The following is a 14,138-nucleotide window of genomic DNA, read 5'->3' on the forward strand; positions in this document are numbered from 1 at the left end:
TTCATCAAGAGTTAGTTTTTTAATATGTGAGTCCCACCATGTTTGCTTTAAAATGCTTTATGATGCTTCAGTCTCAAAAGGTACAGGCCAGTCTCCTTTGCCTGACACATACTGACTTTTTCTGTCTGATTCCTCCCAACTTGCTAATCTTTATCTCCAGTCACTTCCTGCCTCACACTCTACTCTTAGACATTCTGAGCCATGGGTGTCCTCAGACACATGCTGCTTTGTGCTTCTTAGGAATTTGCCTGTGTTCAGTTTGGATTTTTATTTTTTTCCTTTTGCGAACTAGATAATTTCAGTCTGACTCATTTTTAACACTCAGCTAAAATATTACCTCATCTCTGAAGCTTTCCCTTATTTACTTCTGCCATTCGTTCAACAAATGTATTTGTTGTGCTATGCTCTAGGAATGCAGGAGGTAAGCAAGACTGACCTGGTCCCAGCCCTCAGAAAAGAGCAGAGGAGACATGTAATAAAACACAGTATTACAATAAAGGGTTTTCTTCTGTAGAGGCAGGAAGGGGGTCTTGGAAGGTTTCCTGAAGCAAATCATATTCAAACTTAAACCTGAATGATGACTAGAACTAGCCAGTCAAGAAGTGGGTGTCAGAGGGTAGAAAGAATTTCAGGTTGTGAGAAGAGGGCCAGGGATTATGTGATTATGGGCCAGGGATTAACAAGGGCATGTTCCAACACCTGAAAGATGTTTATTAGCAGCAATGGGGGAGGGTGGGTGGCGAGGGTGTGTGTGTAGAAACTGGGTAATGCATGGCCATCAGGGAGATACATATCAAAACTTCTACAAGATATTGCCTCCAACCCTTTTAGAATGGTAAAATAAAAAAGATGACAACATCAAAAGTTGACAAGAATGTGTAGCAACAGGAACTATTATATATTGCGGGTGGGAATGTAAAATGGGGGCGACTTTCTGAAAAGTCTCCAAAGAGTTTTCTAAACTTAAAATACATACCATGTGATCTGGGGGTTCTACTCCTAGGAATTTACCCAAGAGAAATGAAAACATGCTCACAAAAAGACTTGTACAGACATTTTCATAGCAGACTTTTTCCCAGTAACTTCAAACTGCAAACAGTTTAAATGTCCTTCAGCAAGGTGATGGACTAAAAAAAAAGAAAAAAGATAAATACTGAAATACACAGTGGTATGAATGAATCTCACAACTGTTAAGCAGGAGAAGCCAGAAAGAGGAGTAAATATTGTTTGATTTCCATTTTATGAAGTCTGAGAGTAGACTCAACTGATCTATTGTGATAGAATTCAGATTGTCAGAATGTTTTTTGGGGTCAGGGTGAGTGGATGAGCATGGATTGGAAACTCTCTGAATTGTTGGAAGTAGTCTATGTATTATTTTGGATAGTGATTATACAGTTGTCAAAATTTATGAGAATGAAAATATGTGTATTGTGTATTGTTATATCAATGAAAAATATTTTTAAAAATGTAATACAACATAAAAATGCAATATAATAAATACAGTAAATACAATACAATATAAATAATGATATATGTCTCTCTTGATATGGAAAGATGTTCATGATATAATGTTAAGTAAATTGAGTTGGTTAAAAACCCTGCCTACCATAACCCTTTGTGCATATATCAAAGTAGTAAGTGAGTTTTTAAATTTACTTTAAATTTTATTCTTTAAACTTTTTCACATTTTTCAACCTATTTTGAATATTTTATGAATGAAGTATTATTTACTATACAGTGAAAGATTTAAAGTATATCCCCTGCTTATTAAAACTTGGCAGAAATTATTAATTGAACCATCTGAGAAATTTATTTTTATTTCTATTTTATTTAATTAATTTATTTTAGAGACAGGGTCTTTGTCACTCAGGCTGGAGTGCAGTGGTGCTATTATAGCTCATGCAGCCTCAAACTCCTGGGCTCAAGTGATACTCCACCTCAGGCTCCTAAGTAGCTAGCACCACAGGTGCATACCACCATGCCTGGCTAATTTTTTTATTTTGATTTTTTTGTAGAAATAGTATATTATCTAGGCTGGTCCTCAAACTCCTGGCCTGAGGTGATCTTCCTGCCTTGGTCTCCCAAAGCACAGGGATTATAGGTGTGAGCCACTGCACCTGTTCCCAAGAAATAGTTTTAAATAAAAATTCATGACTATCTTTAATCTATTTTGAGACAGAGCTTAACTCTGTTGCCCAGGCTGGAGTGCAGTGTTGCAGTCTTGGCTCACTGCCACTTCTTCCTCCCAGGTTCAGGCAATTTCCTCAGCTTCCTAAGTAGCTGGGATTACAGGCATGTGCCACCAGACCCAGCTACTTTTTGTATTTTTTGTGAAGACAGGGTTTTGCCATGTTGGCCATGCTAGTCTGGAACTCCTGACCTCAAGTGATCTGCCAGCCTCTGCTTCCCAAAGTGCTAGGATTACAGATGTGAGCCACCATGTCTGGCCTGTTTTCTTAGTTTTCAGTGCTTAGGAAGCATAGGATATAGCATTTATAGTTGAGAAAAAATTGTTTTTAATTTACTTTTAATATATGCAAAGGGTACACAATGAAAAGTAAGGTACTCAGCCACTCCTCTCTCCTTGTTATTTTGCTCATTTCACAGGCGGTAACTACTATGACCAGGCTCTTGTTTATTTTATAGATGTATGGGAAAACATATGTACATGTACATAAAAGCATAGGCATATATGTTATACAAATGATAGCATGCCATGCACATTGTACTGGTTTTTTTTTTTAATCGAGTGGGTCTATTTTTTTAATTGTGGTAATTAAGCATAACATGCAATTTACTATTTACATAACATGTAATTAAACAATTTTAAAGTGGACAATTCAGTAGCATTACAACATTTACATCATTGTGCAGCTGTTACCACCATCCATTTCTAGAACTTCAGCATCACCCCAAATGCACACATTGTACCCATTGAACAGTATTTTCCATTCCTCTTTCTCTTGGGATCCTGGCAACCACCGTTCTGTTTTCTGTCTCTACAAATTTGACGATTCTGTTAGGTGCATTATATATGTAGAATCATATATTATTTGTCCTTTTGTGTCTGCCTTACTTCATTTAGCATAGTATCTTGAAGGTTCATTCATGTTGTGGCATGTATCAGGATTTCTTTCTTTTTTAAGGCTACATGATATTCTCCTGTATGTGTTGAAAGTAGTGACAAAAACCGCAATTGCTTTTGCAACAACCTAATAGATACCACAGCTTGTTTATCCAGTCATCCTTTGATGGACATTTTGGTGGTTTCTACCTTTTGGCCACTGTGAATAATGTTGCTATGAATATGGGTGTGCAGATATCTATTCAGGTCCCTTCTTTCTATCCCCAGAAATGGGACTGCAGAATCATATAGTAATTCTTTGTTTAATTTTTTTTTTAGGAGTCACCATGCTGTTTTCCATACTACTGTACCATTTTGCATCCCACCAGCAATGCACAAATTTCCAATTTCCTTACATCCTTATCAACACTTATTTGCTTTTTTATTATTTTAAATAATAGGCACCCCAAATGGGTGTCATACCAGTGCTTTTTTTTTTTTTAGTCTCCAAGACTCCAATCAGAGTCTTGCTCTGTTGCCTAGGGAATGCAGTGGCAAGATCTCGGCTCGTTGCAACCTCCACCTTCCGGGTTTAAGCAGTTTTCCTGCCTCAGCCTCTTAAGTAGCTGGAATTACAGGTGCGCACCACCACGCCCAGCTAATTTTTTGTATTTTTAGTAGAGATGGGTTTCACCGTGTCAGCCAGGATGGTCTCCGTCTCCTGACCTCGTGGTTCGCCTGCCTCAGCCTCCCAAAGTGCTGGGATTACAGGGCATGAGCCGCTGTGCCCGGCCATACCAGTCCTTTTTAAACATACGTCTTGAAGAATCTTTGAGTAAATTCTGTCATATGAATGGGACTTTTTAATTTAACTACTCCCAATTTTATTTCTGGTCTCTTGCTAATGTATTTAGTGTGTCTTTTTGTCTTTAGTGTATATAATGCTTTTATTTTAAAATACTTTTAAATATTTTCTGACTTATTTGCAGTAAACATGGATGAAAGTACGTATGCATTTTACAGTTTGATAGTTATTGCTAGCAATATGTGAGACTACCTATGTCTGTGCCCTTGACATTCTATACAACTTCTTGATCTTTGTAATTTGATAGGTGAGAAGTGGCATCTTAATGAAGTTTTAACTTGCATTTCCTTATGAGTGAGATTAAATTTCTCTTCATTTTATGAGCCAGTTATTTCTGAAATATCTGCATTGTATTCTTTGCCCATTTTATATTTTTTTTTGCATTATTGGTACACATTTCTTACAATTTTATACTAATGGGAGCACTCAGTGTTAAATGATGAACAGAACAGATGTGATTCCTGACCTCAGGGTACTTACAGTCTATTGGAATAGAAAGATAGTAAACATACAAATATGCAGTTAAGTTTTGTTATAAATGTTATGGAAGAAAAATTTTGGATTTTCTGAAAAATAGCAGTTTATGTGGGATATGGGTGGGACATGGTGGCCAGTGACAGCCCTAGTGAGCCAGTAAGAATCAGTGAGGCAAATACTTGAAGAGAAAACATTCCAGGCAGATAGACAGCATGGACAGCTAACTGAAAGAAGGGGATGTGGCTGGATTGCAATGAGGAAGAAATGATGAGAGAGGATTAATTTACCCTCTGCTCCTCATATACCAAATTTGTATAGATACGTATCAACAATGTTCAAAACCATACAGTGAGTTTCCCCAATCCTTATATGCGGGGCTTTAAAACCAATCTTTTTCTCTGAATACTAGGTATTTTCCATGAAAGGAGTATGAATCAGAGAATCTGATTAGCAGAATATCTTTAGGGTATAAATTGATTCACTGGGAACTTCTTTCTTTTTGAATTTTCCATTTAAATTTTTTAAAATTTAAGAATGAAACATGGTACATCATCTTGTATTATTTCCCATTTCCCCAGATGTGTGATTAGAAATTCAACTGGTTTTCTCATGTGAAATTAATTTGTGATTCTTTGAAGCTTGCTAAATGATGCATTGTTTGCTACTAAGTTGTCTGTAACAATTTCCCCATTAAGGAGAAAAGCTCTTTGAGTGTGTCCTTCTGTGTGTGACCAAATTCCAAATTCCAAATTCCAATGATTCTACATAGGGGAAAAAGTGACACTCAGAGAAAATGATTTGCAGCTTGTTGTGCTTTGCAGTAAATTTTGCATTTTGGGTAAAGTGAAGAGCGACAGATATGCTCAGTTTAGTTTTGTTCAGTAATTTTCTTAAGCTTTCTACACCACATTTCTCATCATTGAAATAGAAACATGGTAGTATTTTAATGTCTTTTACCATTAGTTACAAGTCAGCTCAGTGTAAAAAGTGAAATACAAGTATTGTTAATTTTGAAAATTAGTTCCTGGTTTCCTAGTTTCTGAATTCGTTAGATTAATATATTCCTTTGTTTCCCTTACTTACCCAATATCCATTCACATTGGTCTTTAGATTTCATTTCATGTTTATTAGGAAATATCATGAAGTGTACATGTAAAAAAGTTTGTCAGACATCAGAGAAAATGTCTTGGTAGAAACTAAGCAATATACCCTATGATGTGGGCACTTTTTTTTTAAATTTTGTAATTTTGTATTCCCCTTCCTGTCAGATAAATAGTTCAGTTGATACCTGTTGAACACTGTGAATGGAAATACTTTGAAGTGCCTGTATTCATTCTAAGTAAATTTTTCTATAGATATAGGTATTTATCATTACTTTTTAAAAATTGTTAGTCTTGAATATACAGCTAGAGTCTGTCTTCATTTTATCTTTATCATCACTAACAGTAGTGGCACCTTTATGGTACTTTTTTGTAGGTTTGCATAGCTTTTATGTTACTGCTTGTGAATATTTTTTTAAAGTAAGTATTTCTAGACATATTGTTTCTGTAAGACTTTTAGTCCTAGGTTTTATAGTTAGCACTAAATGATGATGATTATTGCTATGCTTCTCAGTAATTAGGTTGACAATTTTCCTTAAGTGCTTATCATATATGCTCTAGAATTCAGGGCAAATTTGTGTCCTTCTGACGTTTTTGGGTTTTGTTGTTGTTAATGGAAAGTGTTTTTGCTTAACACCACAAATATTTTATATCAAATCAAACCTTCCTGCCTTTAAGAATCTTCTGGGTTATTATGTTTTTTCATTCTTGTGGATGGGTTAGAGGGTAATACCCTCGGAAAAATAGGCAGTTCAATGAAATAGGAGTACTCACTAACCTGATTGTTCTATCAGGTATCATAGTATTATAATATGCTTCATATTAAAAATAATGTTGTCTCTTTTCTTCCATGGGATGTTTTGTTCTATCTGATAAGATAAACTATGCTAAGAAAAACTGAAATCTATGTACTTTCTGGTCTGCTGTTATGACATCATTTGTATGTGATATGATATATATGCCTGTTTTTGACCTACTCATGTAATTTTTCTGAAAAACGTATGAGCATACTATTTTAAAATATGAATCCCTTGGCTTCCATGACATAATATCTTGGCTCTTTCTTATGAGCTGGTTTTAAGTCACTCTAATTGAGTCTTAAAAAGAAAAACCATAACACATTCTTCCCCGACTAACTCGATGGCTGTTTTATTTTATTTATATGTTTTTAATTAATACAAATATTTGTACGTATTTATGGAGCACATGTGATATTTTGTTACATGCATGGAATGTGTAATGATCAAGTCAGGGTTGGGGTATCCATCACCTTAAGTATTGATTATTTCTAAGTGTTGGGAACATTTACAGTCCTCTCTTTCAGCTGTTTTGAAATGTACAATACATTGTTTTTAACTGTAGTCATCCTACTCTGCTGTTAAACATTAGAACTTGTTCCTTTTATCTAACTTATGTTTGTACCCATTAACCAACCTCTCTTAACCCTTCTCTCCCTTCCCTACCCTAAGCCATATACTCTTCCTAGCCTCTGGTATCTATCATTCTACTCTCTACTTCTGTGAGAGCAACGTTTTTTAACTCCCATCTATGAGTGAGAACATAGGATATTTGTTTTTCTGTGCCTGGCTTATTTCACTTAATAGAATGACCTCCAGTTTCATTCATGTTGCTACAAATGACATGATTTCATACATTTTTATGACCAAATAGTATTCCATTGTATATATTACCACAATTTCTTTTTCTATTCATCTAAATCAACACTTAGGTTGATTCCATATCTTTGCGGTTGTGAATGGTGCTGCAATAAACATGGGAGTACAGGTTTCCCTTTGATATACTGATCTTTTTCGTTGGGATAAACTCCCAGTAGTGGGATGGCTGGATCATGTGGTAGTCCTATTTTTAGTGTTTTTTTTTTAAATAAATCTTCAATGGCTATTTTAATAATGTAAATATTTTTTAAAAATTGATTTCTCAGCTTACTATTCTGAATCACTCAAGTGTTTATTTCTAAGTCATAGTTATGGTAGCTTTTTAATGGCTTTTACCAACTGAAAGGAGAGATTGCTCTTTATTACTCTTTTATAGAATGTTTCAGGCTACATTCAGATTTATTCCTTTTGTTCTTTAACATTTCTTTTTTTTTTATCATGCAGAGATGTAATGATAATGAGCTTAAAACCAACTATCAGCAATGAGGATTATTATATATATTATATATTTTATCACATTTTAAGTTTTGGGGTACATGTGAAGAACATGTAAGATTGTTGCATAGGTATATACATGGCATTGTGGTTTGCCGCCTTCCTCCCCATCGCCTATATCTGGCATTTCTCCCCATGTTATCCCTCCCCAACTCCCCACCCTCTGCTGTCCCCCACCTAGTTCCCCCCCACAGACCCCAGTGTGTGATGCTCCCCTCCCTGTGTCCTTGTGTTCTCATTGTTTAACACCCTCCTATGAGTAAGAACATGTGGTGTTTGATTTTCTGTTCTTGTGTCAGTTTGCTGAGAATGATGGTTTCCAGGTTTATCCATGTTCCTACAAAGGACACGAACTCATTGTTTTTTTATGGCTGCATAGTATTCCATGGTGCATATGTGCCACATTTCCCCTGTCCAGTCTATCATTGATGGGCATTTGGGTTGGTTCCAAGTCTTTGCTTATCTCCATTTCTCTTATATTTTTCTTCAGCTTGATCTTTGACTCTCTATCTGATTGTTTTCTGTTAACTTCCCATCATTCTCTATTTTCTCTTTTATTAATAATTCTTTGAAACTTTTTAATTGGCCCTTTTTCTTAACTTACTCTTCTTTTTCAATTAACTCCTTTTGGATGTCACAATGTCATCAAAAAGAACCCTGTCTAAATTTATATGCATTAATACAAAGTGACTTCCTTTCTCCATTCAATTCCACTGTCTGTGTATTAATACTACCACTCCATTAGACACCTGGAATTAAAACTCTAAGTCATATTTGCATTAATTCTTTCTTCTATCTTCAGTCATTTTCTAATTACAATTGATGCTTTTTCATGTAATGTCTCCCATGTCTCCCTCCTCCTCCATATTTCATAATTACTAATATCATATTTTAGATCATATCGTCTTGTACCTAGATAATGGAAACTTCATTTAAACTGACCTTTCTCTATTTTATTTTGCAAATATCTATGAGCTTCTTCTAATATAAAAACTGTAGGTAAATACTAATATTAAACTGATGGCCTTATTCATTAATTCCTCATTCATCTATCAAATATTTGAATGAACATTATCTGCCAGGTAAGCGTCTGAGTGCCAGATGTGCAACCGTGAACAAAGCACATTCTAGTCCCTGCTCTCTTGGAGCTTACAATCTAATGGTGGGTAGAGGTGGGGAGGGAAAGAGTGGAGATCTGTTAATGAACAAGGTAATTTTGGTTTCTGATAAAGACTGTGATGGATAGAGTGATGTGGGGTGGGGGGACACTGGGAGTGTTAGTTTAGCTCGGGTGCACATGCAGACGTCTTTGAGCTAAGATATGAGGGCAGTTGAAACCAGCCAGACTGGGAAAGATAGGGGAGAAGAAAATATATAAATGCTGGAAAATATTTTAATAAGTTCAGTTACAACTAATTAAAGGACATCAGTGGCTGAAAAATAATATAGATATGTATTGGTAGATTTCTTCTTTATTTGGACTATTTTGGACAGTTAATTTTGGGGAATCTGAAATGAGGCTCTGTTTTTCTTCGAGTAAGTATTTTCCCTATTACTCATTATCATTGAGTAATTTATCCTTCATTAATTTATGATATTTCTTAGCTCATAAAATGGGAAGTTTTTCATACCTCCTAAAAATTAATAGACAGAATAGTCTTTAATGTAACCTTTATCTACAGGTCAGAATTCAGTTTTTGATTAAAGTAGCATCTCAGGCATCATAGGAAGAAATGGATTATTAACAAATGGAGCTGGGAAAATTAGTAGCTGTATATAATGTAATTCTTGACTGGTTGACTTTCTTGAAGACCATTAATGCCTGTAGGACAGGAATTATGTTGTAAATTAAAACTAATATAGATGAATAAAGAAAAGCTCTATCATTGGAGTAACTTTTTTCCTCTTAACTTTTTTAGTTTTTTTAATCTGTAGTTTTATTTTCTGTATTCAAGATCAGCAATGAGTTTGTTCTTGATTTATATCTGAATTTATATCTGAAATTTTCCAAAAGATCTGTTTATTAGATATTGAAATAATGAGATCAAATTTCCATATTTAATAATTAGATATTAAATCTTATACTGTGCTGACATCTCAGGCTGCCAAGCATAAGGCATATGCTTGGCATATGCATATAAGGCAGGTCTGGTCCATAGCCTCTAGAGTGTGGCTAAATCAGGCAATCGCCAGAAGGATAAGAAAAAGAACTAATTTATACATAGGTTTGTTGACAATAAAGAGGGGACCTGTAGCCTTGAATTTAGTTGTGTTCTTAAAGAAGTACATTGTAGATTCTTGATTTGGGCCTTTGAGAATCTCAAGTTTGATTGGATAATGGGTTTCTGTAGATATTCTAATGAGTCATCATATTCTCCATGTGAAATTGTATTAGTTGGTGATCCCCATGGCAACATAAATTTAATTTATTTCTTTAATTTTTGCAAGGAATTTATTATTTGATTTTTTAATAAATTATGTCCATTATCCACTCTGTTATTGGTTGTATGATTATACATATGCTTGAGTAAATTACATGTTGTATTAATGTTGTGGCTTCTATCATATGCTTTGTAGGAAGATAGTTATTCATCTTCTGTGCCCCTGGTCTGCTTCAATTAAATTTGGCTTGAGAGTTGGCTGTTAGCTGTAGGCATCCAGTGATGTATGTCCTTTTTAAAACTGCTTTGCTTCTTTCTGAAATGTTACCCCATTGTCCAAACTATCTTGTTGTAAGCTGGCAAATCTGTGGCACTTAAGATAGATACTTGCTCAAATTCTTTTTTTTTCTTTTATTTTCTTTACTTTTTTTTTTGGCACAGTATCTTCTTATCTCCCAGGCTGGAGTGCAGTGGCCTAATCTTAGCTCACTCAGCCTCAAACTCCCAAGCTCAAGCAATCCTTCCACCTCAGCCTACCAAGTAGCTGGGACTACAGGCATGCACCACCACACCTGGCTAACTTTTAAATTTTATTTTGTAAATAAGAAATCTTCCTGTGTTGCCCAGGCTGGTCTAGAACTCCTGACCTCAAGCAATCCTCCTGCCTTGACTTCCCAGAGTACTTGAATACAGGGTTGAGCTACTGCTCTAGAACTTGCTTAATTCTTGACTTTTATGCCTGCTTGGGCACTATTTCAAATTTTTAGTTGTTTATGATTTTTTTTCTCTTCTCAGGGGAAAGTATCTTCTTAAAACAATTGTATTAGGGCTGGGGATCTTGTTACCTGGTATAGTATTATGCGAAAGGAATACCCAATAAACAAATAATGATGCTGTTAGAGCCTTTCACTCAATAATAAAAAATAAACTGTATAGCCTGTATTTCAACTGAATCTGGAGCAAAGTACTTTATGATGTTATGTGTATTCCCAGAGTCATGTGGTATTGACTAGCTTTACCCTTTTAAATTTTTTAGGATAATTTGCATGATTAACTTATAGGTGTCAGAAGGACTAAAATAAATATTGCTTTTTGATAAAGATATATTGAAATAAATATTTTGCTTAAAATGACAGCCCTCCAATAAACACTCATCAAGCATATACTGTGTATAAAACGATTTGCTAGGTGCTCTGCAAGATTCAGAAATAAACCAGATGTGGCTTTTGACATTAAGAATCTTTGAGGCTGTGTGGGAGTTTATACCCTTGTGGAAGGAACCTCCAAAATGACCTGCATGGCTTTTCCTACAGAAGGGCAGGGGTCACCTGAGACACTGGGTGCTATCATGGGGTCTTGAGGTTGAAATCACTCACGGGTTTAAAAAAAAATTAACGACTAGTATATATACTGGTTATATTTAAAGGCTGTTCTTAAGGTTTATGTTTGTTTAGTTTTTTAATTTGAACTTTTCTTATATTTATTAATGTAGACTCTTGTTATTTTCTCTCTAGTTTAATAGAAAATGGTCAGTTTGAAATTGTGACAGGTGGCTGGGTTATGCCTGATGAAGCTACTCCACATTATTTTGCCTTAATTGATCAACTAATTGAAGGACATCAGTGGCTGGAAAATAATGTAGGTATGTATTGGTATATTTCTTCTTTATTTGGGCTGTTTTAGACTTAATTTTGGGGAATGTGAAGTGAGGCTCTGTTTTTTTCCCAATAACTATTTTCCCCATTACTTATTATCATTGATAATTTATCCTTCATTAATTTATGATATTTCTTAGATCATAAACTGAGTTACAGAGATTTAATATAGTCACTTTTAGGATCATCTACCATGTTTAATGTATTTATTTTACCTATATTTATATTAGTTTTGGGATTTTAATTACATCTTAATACTTCATCACAAGAGGCAAAAACCTAATATGGTAGCTTAAGTTTTTTTTTTTTTTCCAACCAAAAAAGGAAAGAAAGTTATGTCACTGGGTGTTCCAGAGATACGGTAGCTTCAGGTATGTCTGCATCCAGGGATACAGGGGACTCAAATTATGTTGTCTGGGCACTATATCTTTGGGCTCTACTTGTTTTGCTGGCTTTCTCCACATGGTGAGTAAAATGGTTCTTGGCAGCTGAGACTCCGTTTCCCAACCTAGCAACCAGAAGGAATTTTCCTTAATACTTTATCTGGTTGGCCCAGCTTGAGTCAGTTGCTTATGTTTGAGCCAGTTACTGTGAGGTATAAGAGTTCAAATCACTGAGGTCTAGTCATTTTGGTGGAAATGGTTTTGGGGTAAAGGTAATTGTGGAGGGCAGGGTCAGCTGCACCTAAAAAGCATGAGACTGGGTCCTTGATGTGAATGGCCCCATGGAGTGGGTCCAGTTCAACAGAAGAATTCTGTTGCTATAAGAAATGGGGAAAAAGATGCTAGACTGATAGAATCAGAGGTCTACTGTAAAAACTTGGGACTGATAGAAAACTATGTCATATTTAATATTTGCCTTTTGTAACCTGGTATGTAAATCTTTTCAAATATTTTATATTTCAGTATAATAATGTAGTTTTTTGTGTAAGTATATGCATTTTTATTGAAGTTATTTTTAGATATTTCATTATTATAAAAAATTGTCTCGGGGATAAAATTCTTCCCATTCCTATTAATTTTTTCTTTACTTTTTGAGATAATTTAGAATTTAAAGAAATGTGTAAGAATACTGCTAAATACTCTCATAAATCCTTCACCCAGATTTACCAGTTGTTAACATTTTGACACATTTTCTTAATTTTTTCTCTTTCTATGTTGATGTAGTGGTGCTCATATTTATTATTATCAGAACCATTTGGAAGTATGTTCTTCCATGATATCTTCCATGATATCTGTTCTCGCAGATATCATGCCTACGTAGAAAAGAATTAACATAGCAGGTCTGAAACTGCTATCCTTAGAGAGGCCTTGCTTGCAAGATTGGCCCTTGGCTAGTGTCTGGGAACATGGATTTCCTAACCGATAAGAGTGGCTATTTTTAATCTGTTGGTACTAACAGTATAGTTTGTGCTAAATAATTGCTTTCCTTCTGCGAGTCTAAAATCTTAGTATGTGCTGAGCAAAGGTTGCCTACATGACCAGCCCCCAACATTGGACACTGAGTCTGTAATGAGTTTCCTTGATCAACATTATTTCACACATACTGTCACAGTTAGGTGCTGGAGAATTTAAACACATCCTGTATGACTCCACGGGGAAAGGGCACTTAGAAGCTTGCACCTAGCTTCCTCTGGACTTGCTCTGTGTGCCTTTTCCTTTCGCAGATTTTTTTTTTTTCGTTTCACTGTAATAAATTATAGGTATGAATAGGACAATACGTTGAGACTTGTGATTTTTCTTAACAAATCACCAAACCTGGAGGTGGTCTTAGGGACCCTCTCTACGCAACGCCCTTTTTCTTAAATACTTGATGTGTTAAGCCAAGAATATTCACTTTATAAACCTCAGTTATGGATTTTTTTATGTTTAGTTTTTATTGAAATATAATTTACATGTAGTGGAATATATAAATCCTAAATGTAGAGGTCAGTGAGTTTTAACAAATGTACATACCCATTTAATCTATACGTTAATTACCCGAGAAAGGTCTCTCATCCCTCATCTTTCCCCCTGCAGCCAATTGCTCTTTGATTTCTGTCATCGTGGATGAGTTTTGTTTGAAGAAGAACTTATTAATATATGAACTCACATAATATTCTTTTGGATCTTGTTTCTTTTGCTCAGTGTAATTTTTTTTCTTACAACTTATTGAGATTTATTACACATAAATTCACAGATTTGTTCAACCATCACCACAGTCTATTTTTAGAACTTTTTTCACCGTCCTCCAAAGAAACCTTATACCCAGTAGTAGTCACTCCACTTTCTATATTCACCCTTCTCTGCCCCAGTCCCAGGCTGTCACTAGTCTTTCTGTATATATGGATTGGACTGTTCTGGACATTTCACATTGATGGAAGCATGTAGTGTATGGCCTTTGGTGACTAGATTCTTGGCATAATGTTTTCAAGTTTCATGTATTA

General features: G+C 35.1%; 1 protein-coding gene across 1 annotated transcript in view; it reads left to right on the forward strand.

Moving 5' to 3' along the window:
- The window catches only part of MAN2A1 (mannosidase alpha class 2A member 1), a 173,934-nt gene that overhangs the window by 49,827 nt on the left and 109,969 nt on the right, over positions 1–14,138 (forward strand). The window contains exon 5 of the mRNA XM_012473931.2: positions 11,573–11,700. Coding sequence (XP_012329354.2) covers positions 11,573–11,700 — 128 coding nt within the window. The remainder of the gene's footprint in view (positions 1–11,572; positions 11,701–14,138) is intronic.

Source organism: Aotus nancymaae, unplaced genomic scaffold, assembly GCF_030222135.1.
Source record: "Aotus nancymaae isolate 86718 unplaced genomic scaffold, 86718_ANA_hifiasm-v0.15.2.pri h1tg000014l, whole genome shotgun sequence".
Taxonomy (NCBI): domain Eukaryota; kingdom Metazoa; phylum Chordata; class Mammalia; order Primates; family Aotidae; genus Aotus; species Aotus nancymaae.